General features: G+C 39.8%; 1 protein-coding gene across 2 annotated transcripts in view; it reads left to right on the top strand.

Annotated features, from left to right (window-relative positions):
• Window positions 1–23825, top strand: part of LOC149805739 (protocadherin Fat 1-like) — a 91331-nt gene that overhangs the window by 31094 nt on the left and 36412 nt on the right. Inside the window, exons 8-10 of one of the 2 annotated variants that reach the window (XM_089950408.1) lie at window positions 7804–7923; window positions 22099–22284; window positions 23368–23495. In XM_089950408.1, coding sequence (XP_089806534.1) covers window positions 7804–7923; window positions 22099–22284; window positions 23368–23495 — 434 coding nt within the window. Of the gene's footprint in view, window positions 1–7803; window positions 7924–22098; window positions 22285–23367; window positions 23556–23825 lie in introns of both variants that reach the window. The other variant, XM_089950407.1, reaches the window with a different exon arrangement.

Genomic DNA, 23825 nt, shown 5'->3' with positions numbered 1-23825 from the left:
CGCCGGGACAGCGCTTGACGCGCAGCTAACCGATGACACCCAGAACATATTTTAGCGTTTGTAGGCTAAGGCACCTGTCCGAAGTTTTAGAGAGCAGGGTTGAGTCAAAGCTATTACGAAACACTGCCACTGTGCATCAAAATAACGAGTTCAAGGCAGGCACCGGGACATTTGATAATGATATTCGTTCGAGAGAGCCAATGAACCCTGTTTGCCTAAAGTGTATCCAAGTACTGATAACACAGATGAAACTTCGCAGTGATGCGTTTGACCAGCTTCTTGATCACGCTAATGTCAGACTGAAGACCATTAAAATTAATTTCATGCCTGAGAGGCGTTTGACATCCGTGTGTTGTTATGTATATTTAATTTAATTATTTGTCCGTTAGTTTCAAACTTTTGTATTTCATTGCATGTTATTGTAATGTAACATTGTTTGCTGGACCTGACCTTGTCCAAAATTGAGTTCAGTTCTGTTTGACCTACTTGATTTTTTATATATTCTGTTGATGTAAACAACTAATAATAACTTCATTACTCTGTGCGTATGAGCCACTTAACCGAATTGTTATTCAGGTAAACATGTTAATTTGGGTCAGGGATTTGGAGACTCCAAAGTGAATTGCATAGGCTATTATGTTTTAAATGAACATGTCTCATTAAAACATCCTAGAAAGTTATATTCCATTAGGTAATTGTTGTTTTTAGAAAATGCTAATTTGTGACCTGAGGTCAAAAAAAGAACTATAGTATCTTGTGACTGTCAAAATTTTACCAGTTCTGCTTTAACATCTGGCACTTTAAGTTTTATCAGGTTTTGTCCAGTTTTGGCTTAATTTTATTTTCTTCAAATTATTGAATTTAAGTGATTCTTTTCTCTAGAAATACAAAAGTCCTTTGACGAAATTCTTGGATAAAGACATATATTGGAATCTGTAGTGAATTCAAATCTGGAATAATATTTATGTGATTCAACAAGAGACTGTTGACACATCAGTATGACGCTGGCCTTAGTAGACACGTCATCGCCTTTAGTTTTAGATCTCATCGGGACTTGAACTGAGTCTTTTTAGGACTTGTTATTGCTAGGACTTGTGTTGTCAATTTCTCGGATCATTTTTGGATTTAATGTGAAATACCGTAAGTTCTTATTTTCTTCTCATTTTTAACTTTGTATTATAGGGAAATAGATCATTTTTTTAAATTTACAAGGCATGTTTTCTTCACTAATTCCTGTTACGTATTTTAAGAGTATAGACTCAAAACAGTGTCGCAGTACCGCCATTTTCGAGACCATAGCTATATTTTACACATAAATGAATACCATGGAAACCTGTTATTAATGGGTAAAACACTGATAGAACGGACTATTATGTCAGCTCTCTTCCAGACATGTAACAATGTTAACCAGCTCGGTAGTTATCATCATAACCTGATTGGGCATGACTTTACAGGTACTGAGTTTCCTGTCAAGGTTAGTGAAATTGCAAAGTTTAAGAGCACAGACGTACTATCTAGGTTAATAGAATTGCTTGGAAAATCGCCCTACCAGCAGTCTGGAAAAAACAAAGCGTACAAATGCTGACCAGGTTCTATTTGGCTCCTTCTATATGGTCGTCTTTTGGGATGGAGTATATATGATGCCAGCTTTATAACTAGGTAAATAGGCTGATATAGCTTTCATCTAGAGCCTCCAGTGCGAGCTAGAAGTGAAAAGAAACGTGCTCCAAAACTCGCGGGAATGGTGATGAGTAGAGTAGACTGTAGGAAATCTCAGGAAGCAGAATACTTATAAAACTATGAAAAAAATATTACCACGACCGTATGCAAAATCATTGTCCTATTACTGGAAAATACCATTAAGCCGCTCAACAAACATGCAGTCCCAAGAGTCACATCTGCCAAAGAAAAAAAGGTTCCTGTTGTGATTTATTATTTGCGCGGATATGATGGCGGCCTTGACATATCTCACTATTATAGCACGATGGGGATGATATGCAATGGGGCGTCCTTCTGAAGAAACTGACATTGTGCTTTGAGCTACTGATATGTACCTGTTTATAAAGAAGGGAATTCGCGGTGGCATAACGTTGATGCTCTCTTAATGCGGAAGCGAACAGTCAAATGTGTTCATCTTATGGATGCTGCTGTTGGATATGAAAGCCAAACAGTTGAATAACCTATCTTATTCCCATCGATCTGAGTATGAAACGCATAATACAGAGTGCCAACTGGTGCCTTTAATTTGAACAAGCTATGATCTTTGTTAGATTTGAGGATTCATCAAAGGAACTAGATTCAGGGAGAAGACCTTGGGCATCGGGAGGAACTTCATTACGCGCATCTATATGATGGCTCCTGAGGCGATGATAGATCAAGGGGATTGGCGGAGTGAGTATCAGCGCTGATTGGTCAGCGAACAACGAGGTAGGTTAACTGGAAAAACCATGCTCTTTACAAGTCTGTGAGAAAAGTGAGATACATAGTTCACTTCCGAACATCCAGCTGTTCACAAAGCTTAGAATGCATGTAACCAAGGTCATTGGACATCGGAGTTCTATTAAAGTCAGCGGAAGGCTTCATTTTCATAGTTCAAAAACTGTTGTCAGGACCAAGGCAACATTGGAATTTGAAAGAGGTTTTGTCAAACTGATGAATAACTAGGTAATCGGAAAAAATACGGGGAACCAGGGGGAACGTGCCTGGTCGGATCTCTTGAGGTTTAAGGGTATAGACAATTGCGCTCACAGTTGCAGACGCGACTACTTTCTTACAATCAACAGCATAAAAGCCTATATGAAGTTACAGCGTCAAGTCTATATGGAGCAGGCGAGTTCCTCGTGTACGACTTTCTCTGTAGTTATATCATGGTACCTTGTCTTGGAAAGGTAGTTATACTATACACAGACACCGATAGCATGCTGATAAAAATTGAGACTGCCGATGTCTATCGCTGACAGTCACAGCTGCTACAATACGACCGAATACCCCTTGAACACTTTACTGCACGGCTAACTATAAGGTCGTAGGTATGTTTAAATATCAGAACGCCGACCAGCCAATTTTCGAGATTTCCTACCTCCGATATAAAATGTACATCATTTTGAAGGTTGACAGCGTGGGTGTTCGAAAAGCTAAAGGCATTTGTTAAATAGTAACGGTCATAAGGCAGGGATATATCGCATCAACGAGCCTCACCGTGGACATTAAGCAATAGATTGCCAGAGATGGTATCACAACGCGGACATCTGGTTACTACCTCAACGAGCTCGTCAATTCGTGGAGTGATGCAACGAGTAAGAACAAAAGAGGGTGGTAGCTGATTATCGTCAGGCACAAGATATCGTTTATCGCTACCAAGCTGATGCGCTGAGAACCAGAAAGATGGCACATAGATGACAGGCCTGGGATGTCAAACTTATATGCCAGGGTGAAAACCTTGAACGACCGCACAGGGTCGGTAGCTCCGCTTAATCCTCCTAACAGCTTTCCGGGTGGATGTGGGCACTGCAACTGGATTAAGTCCAGAATATTATATTGCCCTGCCGTTGTCGGCATGGCCCAGACTATTGGCGCCAAAGGTCCAGTCGAAACGACGATCTAAAAAATAGCACCGTTTAACGCCGCCCCAACGTCTAACAACCACTTCACTAGTTCAGTGCTGCGCTTTGTAGGATCGCACGCCGTTTCGGATGCCAACAGCATCTCAGGGATGTACTGATGCCCAAACAGCAACTCTAAAAGAGTACATTTGGTCTTTACAATATTTTGCACACAGTTGAACACGGCTTTGCGCAGCTTCACATGCAGGCTGTACATGGGGCAGCGTCCACTCAAGTGGTTAACCTTACCACATGTTCTGAGTAATTTAAATGTCTTCATAATATAAACTGTTTGTATAATAAGACGCATGTATGAATATTCCTTCTGCTTGCATTACTCAGGATTAACAGTAATTACATACAACCTATGCTTTATTTAAATAAATATTAAGAAACTATCAAACATTGTGGTTTTTGATGTGTTCCTTAGTTCTGCACAACCTGTAAACATGAATGGAATTCTTTTGTACACTATGTTTGTTGGTGGGCATTAACTGATCCAGCCAACAATATAATCTCTATAGACGTTTCTCGATAACAATAGGCGTGATATTAGCAACTTCAACACACAGACAATGGGATTTTCAAATACTCTAATCATCCTCGGCCTGCTCTTCGTCAGAAATGTCGAAAGTCATTAGAGCTCACGCAGCTTAAACCAATAGTTCCTTGGAAAGTGAAAGCACTGCCAATCCAGAGGGAGCAACCAAACGCAGACGAGAAATATAAATAATTGGTATTGAAGCAATTCGCAAAACAAGCGTCTGACACCGGAAAGTGAAAGCACTGCCAATCCAGAGGGAGCAACCAAACGCAGACGAGAAATATACATAATTGGTATTGAAGCAATTCGCAAAACAGGCGTCTGATACCGACAGGAAAAACAAGCCCTTTGTCGAAGAGTATCTGCACCAAGATGGGGTTGACACACAACTGTTCATATGAAGATTGAAAGAGGATGCAAAGCAGATAAGCATCAGCATTAGTACCACCACGAGGCAATACGTTATCACCTAGAGGTAATTGCATTTTCACAGCAGCAGAAACAAATAGTTAAAGTAGTGCCACTGGAGCGTTTCAGGTTCAATTGTTTCTACAAATCCAATGCTAAATTAGAATTCATGCCAAAAACAGTGCCGTTAGGTTATTCGGGTCCTAATTTAATCGTCTCCCTACGAAAAACAAACATATTTTAATCAGAAACACTTAGTACTGCTGCCTCATATTACTCTGTGACAAAAACAAACAGTCGCTTGGCCTGTGGAAAGAAGGCGTGCTATCTGTGATTCGTGGCGAGCATGGAGTGAAAAATGACCGTATTATTTACAGTTATAGGATATTAAGGGAATTCACATCTTTTTGACATCACCGCCGTCTCGCCAGTAAAACAAAACTGTCTAAAGTGCATATACACATTGGAATAGATAATGAAGCCGCCTGTCCTAAACTATTCATTTTCAAATCACACTGCTCATAGAGGAGTTAGGATAGAAGAAACTCCTAAAAAGGATCTGTTAACCACGCAATGAAATAAAGGAACGGCGTCGGACGATATATGTACCTACAAGCTTTAATCATTATTGATACAATAGATAAAACATTGGTAGTTATATATGTGGGTCACTAGTAAGCGGGATCGTTACCGCTTAGACCGACGCAGCTATTGCAGTCCCCGTTCAACACCTAGTCGTTGATAGAGTTCTAGCCGCAGTCGAGTTGTTTGTTATGTCCATACCATTAGCAAGAAAAGTTATAAAAAGAATACACAACGACACCCATATCAGTATAGAAACAAAACTAAACGCTATAGCGGACCATATATCGAAGGCAATTACAAACAAAAACTATCATGGAAGACACATTCAAGCACATATTCAATCAAAACGAAGCGTAGCAGCAGAGTAGCTGCTTATTGTCTGTATAATCAACAGAACTGCTGTAACGGCAACAGTTTTGCTATAACCACACTACTGCTGAGGAGCAAAGCAAAAACGCGCCCACACCGTACAATATATTGTGCCCACCTTAGCATGTTGCTGAAAATACATGTCCGCTATTATTGCGTATTAGTTTTACACCATCTGGTTACCAGAGGAGTTAAGGACACATATTCACGCAGTAAGTGAAGTAACATGCATTGAACAACCCATGACTTTAGCGGCGTCGGAAGACATTGGAAATCGATAACTGATAACCTAGTGAAAGCCTTAACATGGAACGGAATCGCTTATATTGCTTGCCATCAACACTACCGCATCAAATGCGGTACAATCCTCAACATTTATTTCTAGCACATCTGAAAGAACATCGGCAGCCGTACGTGCAAATGCCTTCCTTAGTACGGTTTGATTTGCAGTGGCATTCTTTAAGCCATCAGTATTTGCCGCAGCATAATTTTGTCATTAACAAATATCCACCCCCACCCCAACACTATAGTTAAAGTTGTGATTGTTAATAATGCGATCATAAAATAAAATTTAACCCATAGATAGTTATCTTTGTTGATGTTATATACGTGGCGCTTCTAAACTGGCATTAACTGTTGGCTTTCGCCACCTACGCTGAGTCACTGAGCCTGAATTTCAAGTTGCAATTAAACGTCCTGTATTCAATCAGAAGAAAACTGTATCTAAAGGTAATTTCCACTAGGTCCATCCTTTATGTAAGCATATATCATAATAAAAATAACTCAAGAAGTTATACACGCCATAACATACATATATATGCGGGCTAACATACGGTTTACTACCTAATGATTTAGGCATGTTTTATTCATGATGTGTGTGTTACAAACATATTATTGACTGTTTATTAATCAACACCTACCCCGTGCATTAAGTGAAAAATAAACTGGGTTATTCTACACTGATACATGTTTGCTTCAATCATTCACTCTTCCGTAACCGGTATGTTATTGTCTTGCCTTACATCTCATTTTAAGAGGAATGTATTAGGCCAGAGTTTCAGTCCAATTTACATAAATATGACAAGAGGGTCCCCATGTGACATCTGTGATCGATAATGGTGGAAGCTAATATCTATAATGTATGAACCATTATTAATGTATGCTTTAATCAAACAGAAGTTCTGCACAATAAATAGTTTGGCCAAGCGTACATAGTACAACTATTTTAGCAACTTTGACGGAACAGGATGGATGCATCATCTTTGTGGTTGCCACAGCAAGCAGAAGGTTAAAATTGTTTTCATTGCTAAAATGTGCATCATACTGCAACATATTGCCGACGTATTAGCATCGTAGCAAGAAGAAAGAAGGTAGAAACCACTTGATTGATTTTAATGCCCACATTGAATTTAGGTTTGAAACAGGCTTGTGGTGTCACACTTGACAGAGTAAATGGCATTTAGCTGTCGACGTATACGAGTTTTTACTTCCGATATTTGTATCGACTCATTTGAAACTTTAAAATACTGCAATTTGTTTTAGTAACACATAAATTAACAAGCATTAGGCATGTAATATATATACGTATATGGAAAGTAGATGTGTGGACAGGCTTTACAGGGCAGCATTTTATAGAATCACAAAGAGACTGAGCACACCCTATAACGTTTCCATTAATTCTTGTTGGAAGTTTCTGGCCTGGAGGTTATGGCCAAAGCTATGGTTCCCTATTGGGAATATCTGAAACTTTTATTTCAAATGTACGGAATAGTCATAGCTATATATGAAAGGTGGAAACTACTAGCTTTTGCCACTGCGCTACCAAGTCATCGCAATTTTATCAGTCAGATAGGACAATATAATTTCCTTCTGTATCTGGACAGCCACATTTCATATCATCCAAAATACAAAATATAAAAGGCGAAATGAGGAAGATCTGATTTAAATGAAATCAAGTTTAAGGACGTTATACAATATGTGAAAATGTTCCAATTTTCCAGTTGTCAATCTCACTATAAATGATTGGAATATTGGACTCTTATTCCCAGAATAAAGAAAACGAAATAAAAAACAATAACTGTAAAAGAAACATCCTTTATAATATTCAGTTACGAAAATGTAAAATGTTAATGGGCAAGGCGAAATCGCTCAAAAGAATAAATTTACAACTCTGTTGCATCAAGTTTCCTTATGGTCCATAGACATTATACCCTTGAACTCCGATTCTCGCAACGTTTTTGGATTTACCGTACGTCTGAATCCAACATATTGGTGAACTTATTTCTTTTCTTTCAGCCGGTGTGATTCAGTTGACCCAAAATTTAGAAAACCACACCACTGAAAGATACAGCGTGCTTGTCACAGTTAAAGATGGTTATAACCAAGTTACCGACACACTGACCGTCACAATCTCTGGTGAGTCGCAGGGAACGCAGTAATGTTCGATATAATTCTTGTATTGCTTTAATGGATTGTTTTTACCATATAACCTAAACTCTGCTAACACAATATCTGGTAAGTCAATGGAAAACAGTTTTTAGATATTTTTTCTGACAATTAGTACAGGTTACTGACACATTGATCTATATATTTCTCTGCTGAGTCATATGGAGCGCACTTCTGTAGAATATAATTTGTTTATTACTGTGACAGATGGTTTCAACTGGTACCGTTTCGCTGTCAGTCACAATATTTGTTAAGTCAGGGGTTAGCATACTTTCTGTTTAGATATAATTTGCATAGTACAGTTATAGATAGTGTCAATAAAATAATTGACTTAAATTCTGTTTGTCAGTGAACCAGGTGAGTCTTATGGAAGTGTTACTTTTGTTCGATACAGCTGGACGCACTGTCCTAGTATTTGCTGATTCGCAAGGAAACATCTTTTATATGTCATTTGTGTATCACACAGACAGGATGTTATAATAATGTTAAATATACACGGCACGGTGTAATACCCAGCAAATCAAAGAAAAAGCATGAACTTTTACAAGTTTTATTCGTGTACCTCTGTGGCACTATCTTTTATAACATATTCATTACCTATACACTATCTGTCCGTATACCATTCATGTCAGAGGTGCGGTATTATTTGTATATCATAATTATTACAGCGTTTTATATCGAACTTTAACTTTGGTGAGCATGGAGGGAGAGTACGCTTTTGTCAGCATAACATCTACATATGAAGAAAATACTGTTTTAGACAAGAGTTAAAGATACACGGATCCTCGCAAAAGCTGAAAGGCCATATATTAAGCATTTTTTGCTTCATATTTTTTATGCTTCACGTTGCATGAAACAGAAAAATTAACATTTTCAGTTCCCGCCTATGTTACAGTTATACCATAGCATCATAGCAGTTAAAATAATTAAATAATTTCTTAGGCGTTAATTTAATTACATATGTCATACTTGTTCACTCCGGCGAACATCATCATCATCATCATCATCATCATCATCATCATCATCATCATTCACGCAACTAACATAATCTTTATCATTATCATCCCAAAACTACCATCACCATCATCATCATAAAGTGGGAGACAATATCTTAAATGCTGAACATGAACATAAAAATGGATTTAGCTAAAAGTGTTACTTCTTAAATGCCGTGTCAAAACATTTATGATAAAGATTGGGTGTTGGATACGGGAATCCCAGAACTTTTAAGGATAAACAGCGTGTTTCTGAGTTCCTGCAAAAAGGCCTACTCTACAGGTTTGGATTTCCCTATACATTCTTGATCTCCAGGGTTGGAATTTCATATCCCATTCCTGACCTCAAGGGCTGGCTTCTCCTATCTAATTCCTGATATCCAGAGCTGGATTGTTTCATATCCCATCCAACACCAATACATATGACAAAATAATAGTGGTAGAGAAAAGAAAGTGGGTCGTAGTTATTGGTTCACGTAAACAAATACAACGAAGTTTTTTCTGAACAAGTGTTTTCATTGGTAAGGTTCACTCATAAATATTTTGTTGTGCTGCGCATTATTACTAGGAATATTTTTAATTCTCCTGGTATACGGGAGGTGACGTGCAAGAATTTGCTTGACATAAATTTAAATACTTAGATAACGACCTCTGTATACAAATATATAACCGTTGAACCTTTGCTTATGATAAAAATCTCGACAAACTTCGCCAGTGTTTGGGGTGTGAAAAGTTGGAATTTTCAGTGGGAAATTGGCTTTCACATCACCACTTTGTGGACCGACGCCAGAAACGTAGGCATGAACGTCGACATAAATTGCTAAGAAATACCCCCTATATGATTTCATCCAGTTCCTAGCTACAGTTTACAAATTGTGCCATTGAACTGGTGCATTCGGTGTAGATGTAAGTAGTTAAGGGGGACGATATACGGACAATAGGAAAATATATTACAGAACCCACTGGGACGATATAAAGAGAACATTTATACGGCCAAGGGAAGTCTCAGTCAAAAACGCCTTGGGACCATACACGGACAAAAGGTTGGGGTTATATACGGACAATAGGAATGTAACATGTAAGGTGACGTCACAGTACTGCAGATGGGTAACAATGTCGCAAGGAGCTGACCTCAAAACCTAGAACGCTTGGCGGGAAGGAGAACAGGACTGTCGGAACAGAGACATATATAACACTTACAACATACACAACAACTATACAACCGGCTAAAAAACGTTTTAGGCAAGAAAATAAATGTTTTCGAGGCATATTAGTGGCCCTGAAAAGGGTCTTTGGGTTCTTCTATTTTATCCAGTTCTTCCACCATTTCCCCACTTTGTCAATCATTACTTTCTTCTTCTTTTTCTCTTTCTCTGGCATCCAGTCAGGATGGTCCATCGATCTAAATGTCTCCTGCACATCCAGCCAGTTTTCATTTAGTCTGTCAAACAGCTCTTTCTGCTTCTTTATATCACCTTACTTTTATCTTCCCCGCTTCTTCTTCCGCACTTTTCTCATTAGTTCTCCTGCTTTCCTTAGCTGGTCCAGTCTCCACTTCATATTGGACCACTCTGTCCAATGCAATATATCTTCAAAAAACCACCTGACCTTCATCACATTATCAAGGGCCTCCGTCAAGCTGCCCACTCTCACATACATAAGTTGAATGAAGCCTCGTAACTTTTCGACATCCTCTTCTATCATGCCCTGGACCAGATCCATGGCTACTTTCAAACTGGTCACTTGACTTGTCACAAAATCTTTGATAATTCGATACCTCCATTCATGTTCCAGCGTTTCCACCACGTAGGCGGCATCCACCATCTAGGATAAACTATCCTTAAACTTGTTAAACAACTTCTTTTATTCTGTGTAGAATGGCGGGAACGATGAACGCTTTGACTTTACGTGTCAAGCACGACGTGAAGGAAAACATCCATTACACTCACTTCACATATTATCTACTACAAAAACAGAACCATATTACACTATCAAAAACCCACATATCTACTATCCACACAGGAAAGGAAGTAAAACAAACCAAAATATATTATCTACACAGGGGAACGAGAACAAACATAACCAAAATATACTATCCACACACGGGAAGAAGAAAAAACTAACCGCACATATACTATCCACACACGGGAAGGAGCAACATACAAATCACACATGTACTATCCACACAGGGGAACGAGCAAAAACAAATCACACATATATTATCCACACACGGAAGGAGAAAGAAAAAACCCAACCAAATATACCATTAACACAGAATGGAAGGAAAAAACCACACACTCTACTATCCACACAAACGTACGCGAACGCTTACAAACCCCATTAATATACTAATCACACAAACGTATGTGCACTTATTCAAACACACATTCTACTATCCACACAAACGTACGTGAGCTCATGCAAACATACACACGCACGCGCACACACACACACACACACACACAATCACATCAGTTAATAAGTGAGTGTTTATAATCACACTAATCCACATTCACACAAATTGGCAACTTTAATAGCATCTCTTTTCTAGATCTTTGGTAAGCATTGAAAAGGGCTATTTTTAGAACTCCAGATGCACCTGCTAATGGTGACCTATCCCAGGTCTGGCACCACAGATACAACGACGAATCCAATCGTGATCCCAACTCATCGTTGTGGTTAGGAGTGCATAGGAGGGTTGATTGGCTTCACTCTCCCAGTCTTCACTCTCAGTGACAGTGAAGACTTCCCTCTGTCTTCTCCTATACCATACCCTTGAATATCCTGTGCACGAAGCTGTACTGGTACTGGCGGTGGTGCTGATAGAGGATGCAGTGCTGGTAGTAGTGGCTGTGGTGTTTGTCTCTGTGGAGGCGTCCTAGCATCAGGCTTCACCTCACACACAAGTCTCTTCATTGCGTGAAGTAGGATATTTTATTTTCCTCCTCTTCATTCTCTATCTTGGCCTCTTCAAGTATGACCTCCATAGCCAGCTCATCTAATAAACGCCTGGAATATTCCATCAGTTTTGCGAGTATGCTGCTCATTCTTCACAGCTGATGAATCACCAATGGACAGCCAGACTGATGAGCGCTCCCTTTAAGTGTCAAGCACGCACGTGAAGGAAAACATTCCCTGTCATCAAAGCTTACATTGCCCATGTCATTACCCCAACAATCATGCAACGCGCTGACTTAAAAGAAACACTGACTTTTTACTTACAAACACTAATTATAATCACAAACTCACTGACTATTTGACAAGCTACGGAAACGAAGTGCTTATAGACACACTTCTAACAAAGTTAAAGAAACGAAGTGCTTATAGTCACACTTCTAAGGGCTGTTTTTGTGGACGAGGAGTTACGGCAATATTTTATTGTCTAAGATTGCGTCCTCGTCTGGCTGCAGGCTTTCCCACAGGATATGGTCTGCTTCTTTGGAAAGAGAAGCAGAACTCTTTGGTGTCCACACGGCACTAGACAAAACCTCGCTCTGGTTCCTGCTGCTGCTGATCTCTCTCTGCTGCTGAAGTCTGTGCTTCTCCGTCCATTCTTCTTTCTCTTACTAGATTTCCTATCTGAAGAGCTCTTCTATCAGGTCTTCGGTCACTTTCAACATTCTGGCATTCCATATCTCTGCAGGCTTCCGTATCAGGCTTTGCCTGACACGATGTAAATTCACATAAGTTTCGTTCAGCTTGGCAAGCCTTGAGCACATATTCATGGAGGATGAGTCAACAATGGATGGTTAGACTGGAGACTGCCCCCCCCCCTTATAAGGTTCAAGCGCGGACGCAATAGAAAACATCCCTACACTGTTTAGATTCGGAATTTTAGGATAGTTTGATTCGAGGGTGAGGAATAGAGAGAAGTTAAAGAGCATCGTTCATCATGAAAATTGCAAACAAAGGACAGACGCATTTTTTCAAAACACAACATTTTATATTCAAATAACTAACAACCACCATTTATCAAATTTTTTAATTAACAATCAAATAAACGAAAAAACCTTTTTGTTCTAACAACAAATTATTGTTGACAAGGTTGACAAAGTGGTGAACTGAAGATAAACTTCCACTGCTGAAAGTCATTGGGCCATTGTTTTACACCACGTTTCCTAGCTATAAACAACCATATTGGTCACAAAATCATCGATCTACTTTGTCATCGTTTTTAGATGAGTGACAATCAAAATAAGTCACTAAATGCTCTAAAGAATATCCAAGACTGCGTTGATGAAATAATGCACACAATATTGTACACACACCATGGAATCTGTGCCTTGTAATTTCGCATTATTGAATCGTATTGTCTGAGCATTTCTTCTTATAAAGTCGTTGATGTCGTCTTCCAAATGTGGTAATGCATACGAATCAAAATACTCTACACAACCTTCTATAGGAAAGGAGACGGCTACCCAGTGGGTTTTTGGGAGATGACTGTCGTCCGTGCTGATGACATAAGTTTGATGGTCTTGAGGGTTGCGATGATGCAATTCGTCTTTACTACACACGACAGGATTGCAAGAACCAGTCTACGAACTGTGGTTCAAAAGGTAATAAAGTTCCCAGGTATCAATTTTTGTGTTGTTTTTCTTGTTGTTTTTCTTCACAGGTAATGATAAGTGATCAAGTAAATCCTGACCTTTTGCTTGAACATGTCTGACAAGTAACATTTTCTTCGTTTTGTCTTTGCACTCTGTGCCAAGAAAGCTGCGATGTGATAGATCTCTAAAGTCATCAGTGGAGAAGAGGAATGATTACGCAAGTCTTTATACCACTTAATGCAACACGGCTTCTTCCGAGATGAGATTCCAAACTTCGTCCAGATACTCTTCCAATCTTCTTGACTGAACGTCAGACATTTATCGTGCTGAATTTGACTGGGATGATCGTTTTGACATGAATAGCAATCTTTCTTGGTCAATTCCGTAATTTTTTCTGACAGGTGTTTGGCAAAACAGGAGACAAAATATTGTTCTTGTTCTGGCCATCTGGACTACATGACTATGTACTTTTCGTCTTTGTCTTGGGGTTCTGCTACTACGGTATCCTCCCATTCTCTTTCCATAGATTTTCCGCTATTCAAAGAGGGTTAACATTCTTCCATAGCTTCTAATAGTCTAGAATGACTTCTCTCAAACTGTTGATTTCTATGGTGGATAAAGTTCATCTTTTTTTTACGGGTATTGGCTTTGCAAACTGAAGTTCCACACGAACCTGGCCTGATTTTATAGGGTGGAAATGTCCCACACCGCTGCCTTGGTCTGGGGTGAAATCAAAGGCCTACAAAGCGTAACCTTCTGCATAATAATCGTGCGTAATGCCGTGACTTGTGTTGGTTCCTAACTCTCCTGTGGCTTCGTACAGAGAAAAGTATGATCTCAAGTAGTTCTTCTCTCTTCACTTAAGTCAGATACAAAAGGTCTGGTGTCCAAGATTTTGCCATCTCGACTGACTTCGATTTTTGACGCATTGTGGTGCTGAAATTCAACAGGATTTTCCTCGAAGGCTCCATTGAAGGCTGAGTTTTTGACGATACTAATGTTTAAACGTTTGGGTAACTGCGCTTGGAACATAAGATCTTCGACCATGGAGTGATGTCCATCGGGAATGGTGAAAGTTTTCACTTCAACGCGTTATATCGGATACTTGGCGTTTGTTGTGCTCAAATTGTGACTGATATCGTTTCCCACCTTAGGTAACATGTCCACACGTCTCGCGTAAAGTCTAGCTTCTTGGATGATGGTTTTGTAATAGACATCATCATTTAACAAATGGAAAGCGGCACTACTACAATTCAGTCTCAGGCGGACATCCACGCCGTTCAGCTAATACTTCTCTTGCAACCACATGTCTAATTGCAAGCGATCTATCAATTCTAACTTTTTGTTGGGTCCTTTGATTTTGTTAGGCGTTGAATCCCACATGTGGTTGGGATCTTTATCTGCAATCAAGTCGTTAAACTTGCCCGTTGTGTCAGGTGTACATACTACGCAGGCATCCAGATGGGTGTTCTTGGCTTCTTTTCCGTACGTGAAGAGATTTGTCCAGGTACGATCGGTAAGGGAAAGTATCCATGCTGCTACTGACCAGTTTGTTATTCAAATACAAATCCACTCCACTGAACAAGGAATGCATGAAATTGTTGACGGGGGCTACTTTATCTTCGTCCCTTAGATCGGGACCGTCTGACGATGTGTCGATCACTTTCACTTTCAATTACAAGTAACTGCTATTCAGATCGATGTAATTTTCGGACAGTTCTTTGATTTCAAACTCGATGGGAGCTGACCCTGAGTCCTTGACCGAGGATATGGAATGAAATTCTACCCATTGGGATTCTTGCATCGTCAACATGGTGGGTGGCATGACAAACAGATATATTTCCAACTTGGAACAGGCACAAGATTCTCAATGCATCATTTTTGTTTCTATGATTTAATAATCAAAAACGTGTAAGTCCCGAACAGTTCTTCTTTTCTTAGTCTTTCTTGCTTTATGAGTGTGAAGTCTTCTTAAGGGGTGTTTTCGTCGTCTCTTTCTGCCTTGTCCTTCCTGTGACGTCCGGGAAGCGGGAATGCCTGACTCAGTAGCGCATAGGGCATTTATAAGAGTTTCTCGCCGGTCTCAAATGTCTTTGCCCGTTTGAAGCAAGACATTTTAGACAGCGCTGAAGAAAACTTCTTTCGGGTATGTCGAAGATGACATTTTGGAGAAATTCTTTGATGTGCGTCAATGTGGCATTTTTGAAAGCGTGCAATCATCGTGTCACCATCGGTTTCAACACCGGAGTCACCGAACGAAAGGCCGATTTCAACATATCCCCTAAACCATGTGTTTGCTGTCGAGCGACTCCTCGGTACACTGGATACATGACTTAAAACTCGTTAGAGAATCGTTTTCGAAACTGGAGTTTTACCGTGACTTTACCTTTGGAGAATGGAACAGTTTGTCACAGATCTCTTTCTATAGTAATGTTGACAGTGTAGAGGTGTAGAGACATGACTTACTGACGGGTAAATAGTGAAGATGTACACATTCGCGGTGAACGTGTTTGGTATTTCCACCTTCCTGGTCATTGGACGTGGTCGAATCTACTTTGAAAGAAATTACACAAAGTAACGGTACGAAGGCGTGTCCCACCACGTTGTACTCCACCACATCAGGGTACAAAAGATAAAATTGGGTCCTTCGTTCAGTTCTGCCGGGGATCCAAAAGCCCTGTAAAACTCTATATTACTGCTGATCTTTGGGCCAAACTTGTGTGGAACTATCCGTGGATGTCCACCCAAAATTTCAAACAAACTACCATTAAACCTGAGCGGCAATGTGTCGGTATCCTGAAATTGTATCAGTAGGCGACGAGCCACTTTATGATACTCAATCTTAACACATCTTTTGGCTCTGTTCAGGGCTTTGCCAAATGCTAACTCGAGCCTGTCTGCAGTGGTGTCTACCAAATATTCACCACTAAAATAATAGCCTGAGGGACTTTTCAACGTGTAGATGCTGAATGATGGATTGCCCGCTGACTTTGAGACACCTGAAGAAACGATTTTTGTTCTTCTTCTTGCAATGGCGCATTCAGAATTTCGACCTGGAAAGTGTTTTGCTTTCCATTGATGATTTTGATTTGTGTAGGGTAAAACATTTCCACCAATGGGCTTCGTGATCTAATTGGATGACCTGAGGTAATTTGGCCGTGTAACAACACAAAGTGTTATTGGGAAACACCTCCATGGAACTGTCACTGGGTAAGGTTAAGTAAAATTAGTTGTTGTTGTTCGTAATTTTAAAATTATGCGGCTGTCCGAGGGGTCACTGGAAATCAAAAGAATGTCTCCGCCCAAAATACTGTTGTTGTTGGAGTGGTGACTGACGCTGGTTGCAAGATTCCCGTTGTTCCCGTTTGAGGAGTATTTCAAGGAAGGATTGGAAAGAAGGTATCCGATGCAACTGCTCAGTAAAATGGTCCACTATTGCTTGTCTCCTTGTTGCAAACTCAAATTGGCAATGGCTACAACGATGACACAATACACCATACATATTTGACAGGAAAAGACGAATTGCATTTTAGGTACACGTTCTCCACACGACTCACACAAGGGTTGCTTTTGTAAATCTTGCATAGAAGAACTCGGTGATGGAATGGTCACTGCCGTGGTAGCGGTAGCTGAGGCTGTGTGGAAGGGCATGATCGTCTTTTCTTTTTATAGTCTATGACTTGCGAAGCGTCGATCCAAGAATCAAAAGTGGGAGGATATCCTTTTCAACGCACGTTGACTTCTTTGAAACGTCGTTTTCCCACTTTACTGGTTCTTCGCTCGTGAATGCTTTCAATGTCGTTAATTCGTCTTCTTTTTTGGTCACACGTTGTAATTTGGACAAGTAAAACGTTCCTTTTAACACTTCCCTGTTCATGTCTTCCAATTTTTAGACCGTAGAATGACGACCACGCACTCGTCCAGTGGCACGAAACAATTCGGTGGTCCAGCTGGGTAAGTAACCTTTGTCGAAAGGGCGTTTGGTTTTGTCAATGCGCACCCAATCTCCTACTGCCAACACACCACTTTTCTCGAGGACAGCCACTGGCCAGGATGTACGAAACAGGCGCTCGAATACAATCACTTCATTCTCGGGAGTCACTTCTTTGGGGGGGAGGGTACACGTCCGATGTTTCGATGGTAAGATTGGTTGTACGCTTGAACCAGTTGTGGTAAGATGGCAATGGACTCGAGAGAGTGTTGATATTTAAAATATTTTCACACGCGTTCTTTCAAATTACGTTGAAATCGTGCCACGATGCTGGCTTTGGTTTCGGGATTCTCGGTGGTGAAAAATAAATGAATGTCACGTTTCCTTAATTTGTTTTGGAAAGCTTGGTTCAGAAATTAGGTTTCCTTTATCAATTTGCTATCGACGAGGGTGATGACCGCTTTGTTTCAACACCAGCTGGAGGGCTCTCACTAATTCACTGCTCGATTTGAAAGTCATTGGCACGACCCAGGCAAATTTGAAAAGGATGTCAATGACACAAAACAGACATTTTGTAGCCACGATTGTAGGTGGCAAAATGAGAAACATCTGGTAAATCGGCTTGCCATTGATGATCGACGACATCAACTCGAGTGCGACTTCTGGAAAGGTTTCGTCGAATGGGTTTCTGTAAAGTGTACGTGGATTGTTCTTGTAACCATCGTTGTACTTGGGATAAACGGAGACTTTTCAGACAGGTTACGTCAGCACAATACAATTTCTGAACTCCTCCGTATCCCGCAGGATTGGATGGATTGCAGTAAATGCTGCTAAAAACTCCATGTTTTAGTAAGTCACCACTCTTCACTGATGCATGTCTTTTTCTCGTGTGCATTTTCTTGGTTTGTAATGCTTTGCGTGTCGGTTGAGCGATTGGTGTCGAGGAGGGGAAGGATGTCTGAACAGAGGTAATTGGTTGTTTCACTTTTGTCTTGACCTTCCTTTTCTCTTCTGATGAAAAAGGGGTGGTCATCATCTTTTTAATCGATCCAATTCTGGATGTAGGTGGTGTTGTTAACTTGCGTAGAGTTTGAAACTCCTCTTCTTCTCCTTTTTCTGTCTAGGTTTCTGGGGGTAGTGGTGTTGGACTTTTCATCAGGGTCTTGAAATCTTTCAGAGTGGGTAGAGTTGTGTCGTCTACAGCTTTCTGTAGAAAGAGTTGCAATCGTTGCAAGAGTTGACCGTACCTTTTCGATTTTTCTGTTTCGGACAAGTCGTTGCGATCCATCAACGTCTGCAATTCGTGTTGTAACTGAGATGAGACATCTCGGTCAAATTCGAATTAGGAGGCATATGCGTAGTTTGTTGTTCTTGCCAACAATGGTATTCCATCCATCCTTTGTAAGGCACTAGAGCCAGTTTTCTTCATTCCATTCGATTTCAATGGTCACGTCTGAGATCTTCTAAATCACAGGCATGATTTTGTGCAAAGACTTCAGCAACTGTACGAGGCGATAAATCGCGATTCTGCCTCTTACTTTCTTCTCCTTTATCCACGAAATGATGCGATCGTTTCATCTTGAGTGCGAAAAGTCAAATGACTACATTTTAAACGCCACGGGTCACTTCATATCCATGACAAATTAGCGTATATATAAATAGTGTGTGACTTCCCTTCCTATATTCATCTCACTCTCAACCCGATAACAATGATGGAAGAGCACACACAGATCGAACTTTTGATCAGACCTTTGCGAGGTGTCATAAGAAACGTTTCTTCAAACAAGCCGACGGTCTACTCACCCTCCTTTTGAGGTAAAAATAAGATACTTAATATATATGTAAGCAGAAAGGGCACTGAACTACAAAGTGTCTAGACCGTCAAAGCAAAGCAGGTGCCAGAAGAGACGCAAGTCAAGATACCTGTTATCATTGTCAAGAGAAAGGACATTGGTCTTCAGAATGCCCAAATAAACAACAGGAGTAAGAAGAAGAGAGGGGTTCCGAACAGGAAGAAAAAGAGGTACCCTCCACAAAGGAAGATCCCAGACACATGCAGAAAGAAAAAAACGAGAAGAAAAGAAGACGAGGAGAAAGTGAGGAAGAAGAGGAGTGAACCTGTGAAAGTGAATAAATTCAAAAAGCAGAGAGAGTGAACAAAGACACAGAAGAAGTATATGACCTTATTAAAGTGTTGTGTTGTGCTGTGAATTGGATTGTAATATATTTACCAGAATATACAAGACAGAAAACGTGCCTCTTGGTTTTGATTTTTTAGAATAAGAACCTACACTCACTTACTCACACACGTACATAATGGGTACAACGGGGATTTTGAGTTTTAATTGATTTTGGCAATTTAAATACGATCTCATTTCGAGAGGAGTGGATGGCCATGAATCGGACCGCTGGGTTATTGTTTGTTTTTATATTAAAAAAAAACTCAGGAATGGTCGTAATCATCTTTAACTGCCTTAAGCCTTTGCCACGGACAAGGCCTACTTCTGGACTGGTTCCTGTCAATGATTTGATAGAAATCACTAGGGGTGGTATCACGGGCGTAGTAACAGGGCTCGGTTGTTTGGCTCAGAAAGGTCTTTTTCTCTTGGGTCGTAATAAAGAAGCCTGATACATTTGTTTCAGACTCCTTAACTCTGCTACAATATCTAAGAGTACCGTTACTGTTTGACTTTCACTGTCCTCATTCTCTCTTAGACCTCGTTTCTTCTCTACTGCTTCTTCCTGTCGTTTCCTTCTCGTCTCTTCTTCTTCTCGCTGTTGCTGTTGAAGGAGAAAAGCTTGTTTTGCTTCCTTCTGCTGCTGTAAAAACATTTCCAACTCTTCTTTCTTTAAAATCTTCGACGTGTGGTAAAGAAAGAGAAGGTATCGAAGGTACTGGTACCGGAACAAAGTCTCGAGAAGAATGAAAATCGACTAAATCCCAATTAACACAACCTCTTCTGGAAGTAGGTCTTTGTTGACTTTGGTAGCCGCTGCTATACCATCACTTCTCATCTTCACAGCCGGTGCACATCAATTCTTAGGTTCGGTCATGTTTGAAAACTGTGCCACATGGATTGACTGCGAACAGACGCTAGCGCATCTATATAGGGAATGTGACGTCACAGACTGCTCTCTTCGGATTGGAAGACCGACTCCGTGTTTCGATTGAATTTTGTAACGCGTTTTTGGATTGATGAATACACCCAATCCTTTTCGATCCGCCCTTCAACTATAAATAACCCCGTTCAGTTCATTCCCTTCACCTGTTCTCGTCTCAAGATGTGGACAAACGTAAAATCATCTACTCTCATATCGTCAATGCTGTTCCGTACAGACTTAACCATGTATGTCAGATCATCATGGACAATTATAAGGATCACCTATACGAGCGTTTGTAAAAGAAGAATTTAGGTGGAGAGACAATGCTGTTTGAAGAGAGTTCTCATCTACGGATCAGAAGTCAGAAGAAGTTTGAGGAATAGAAGAAAACCTATGCGTTGCCCTCTGTGTTAACGGAATGATGTTAACAAAATACCAAAGGCCCTTTTCAGGGCCACTCATATGCCTCGAAAAGATTTGCTTTTTTGCCTAAATATTTTTGGTCGGTTGTATTGTTTTTTGTGTTTGTATGTTGTAAGTGTTATCTATATCTCTGTCCGCCAGTCCCATTCCCGCCAAGCGTTCTAGGTTTTGTTTCTCCGCTGTTTGGTCGAATGGGGTCAGCTCCTTGCAACATTGTTACCCATCTTCACTACTGTGATGTCACCTCACATGTTCCATTCCTATTGTCCGTTTATAACCACAACCTTTTTTCCGTATATAGTCCCAAGGTTTGACTGAGACTTCCATTGTCCGTATATATCTTGTCCGTATATCGTCCCAGGGGGATGTGTAATGTATTTTCCCGTTGTCCGTATATCGTCCCAGGGGGTTGTGTAATGTACTTTCCCATTGTCCGTATATCGTCCCAGGGGTTGTGTAATGTATTTTCCCATTTTCCGTATATCGTCCCAGGGGATGTGTAATGTATTTTCCCATTGTCCGTATATCGTCCTCCTTAACTACTGATAGATTTCCAATGATAATGAGAAGACTATAAACTTGATTCACGGGAAAGACACAGTTTTCGTTTGCGCATCAACGGTGCATCAAAAATGCAGACGTTCATGGCGTCAGAAGCACAGTGGCACCATATGTCGTGTCATAATGTAGAATATACGTATCGTACATGGTGCTCTCATATAGGCAAACTGTGTTATGTATCCATATGAATGCAAAATTCTTTTCGCACCACTGAAATTGAATACCACATACAACATTCGGAATGAAAGAATTCATGAAACAATCTATCACCTATGTTGTTTTCTGTTGTTATTATTGATAGGAAAAAAACACAACAGCTTTTCCGTGCAGACGATGTGTTTCTCTTCTACGGTTCACGTACAGATAGACACAAAACGTATTATTCTAAACCGTTGTCAGTTTATATATACCTTGTTCACATCACTAAATCTAATATTCACTTGATTTTTCATGACTGGTTTGTAGAAGAATTTGTTCTAAAGTATTATTATATGATATGCTATTGGTACTTTTTGTAAATATTTTCAAGGTCTCGCGTTCTTCACAAAACACCTAAGCATTCATTGTTACTCTCTATTAATTTCAGGTATCAACTACGCACCTGTATTAACAACTCTTCCCCTGGCTAATAAACTGATGGTGCCTGAGAACACTGACATTGGTACTTCAGTTTACCAAGTCAGTGCATCCGATATTAATAACGATTTCTTAGCCTACAGCTTTGTGTCACCACCAGTGAATGGCATTGCGTACTTTAGTATTAACATCACAAGTAAGTCAACGATACGATATTGCAGTATATGTTTTTGCCGAAAAGCTATTTTCTTATGACATAACAATAATTATACATAAAAGAGAGTGACACAACTTTAACTAAAATAGACTCCAGTATAAATCCTTGACACCACTATACAATATATAGACTCCGCTATAAAAGACAGACACCACTATACAAAGGCATAGACTCCACTATAAAACACAGACACAACGAAAAAATAGACTGCACATTAAAATACATAGACTCTATTACAAAAGACAGACTCCACTATAAAATACAGAGTCCACTATAAAGGCCACATACACTCCACTACAAAAGCATACACTCCACTACAAAAGACATACACTCTGCTATTAAAAACATAGACTCCACTATAAAAACCAGAAACACCACTACAAAAGACATGCACTCCACGACAAAAGACATACACTCCACTACTATTAAAGACATCGAGTCCACTATAAAAACCACATACGCCACTGCAATAGACATACACTCCACGGCAAAAGACATGCTCCACTATAGAAGACATCGAGTCCACTATAAAAGCCACATACACTACTATTAAAGACATACACTCCACTACAAAAGGCATACAGACCTCTATAAAAGACATAGAGTCCACTATAAAAGCCACAGACACCACTTCAAAAGACACACACTCCACTACTAAAGATATAGACTGCACTATAATAGACATATAATCCCCTATAAAAGACAGAGACACCACTATAAAACAGAGAGAGAGAGGGAGATAAAGAGAGAGAATCATAAATATACACCGGACAGAACGGAAAGGGCCATCGCCGGATTCCTTAGAAGAATGATTGATAATAGTAGGCAGAATTAATATTTTTTATACAAATAATATTATCATACAGGTTCAAACCAATATATATATAACGTGTGATGATTTTGTCTTTTATAACCATATATCCTTGAATGAAAAACACCATTTAAAACATTTAACTATCTTAAGTAAGAAACAGTTCATTTTTTTAAAGTTGGTAACATGTAGATAGGAAACGTTTCTGTCATCGATTGTTTAAAGCTGCCTTGTATGTGTTTGTTTCCCAGGTGGCGTAATTAGTACATTAAGAACTTTGGATTTCGAAACGATGACCTTGAATCCATTCACCTTGACTGTCAGCGTAACAGATGGAAAACTTTCAGCATCGAGCACGCTGGTCATGCAAGTTCTTGACGTAAATGAGAGACCATCTTTTGATCAGAAAGTATACTTTATTCAGGCTAACGAAAGTGTGGTGAGCTTTTGAGATGGTTTGAATGCAACATTTATAGTAAATGTGGTATTGCAATTTCGGAAGAACCATTGACATTTGTTCATGACGTTTTTGCCAAAAGTTTTGTTCTCAAACTTAATCTAACAGAGCTGAACATATGTGAAGCTAATAAATGTGTGCATTTTAATAACAAACAAATGCTAGTTTAAAACCTTTCTGAAGAAAACAGGCACACTGATATAAACTGAGTGCATAAACACTCTTCTTTTGAATGTGTGTCCTTGGACCAGG

Source organism: Sinohyriopsis cumingii, chromosome 2 (genome assembly GCF_028554795.1).
Source record: "Sinohyriopsis cumingii isolate HCF-2022 chromosome 2, ASM2855479v2, whole genome shotgun sequence".
Classification (NCBI taxonomy): Eukaryota; Metazoa; Mollusca; class Bivalvia; order Unionida; family Unionidae; genus Sinohyriopsis; species Sinohyriopsis cumingii.
This window is presented reverse-complemented; position numbering and strand designations above follow the sequence as displayed.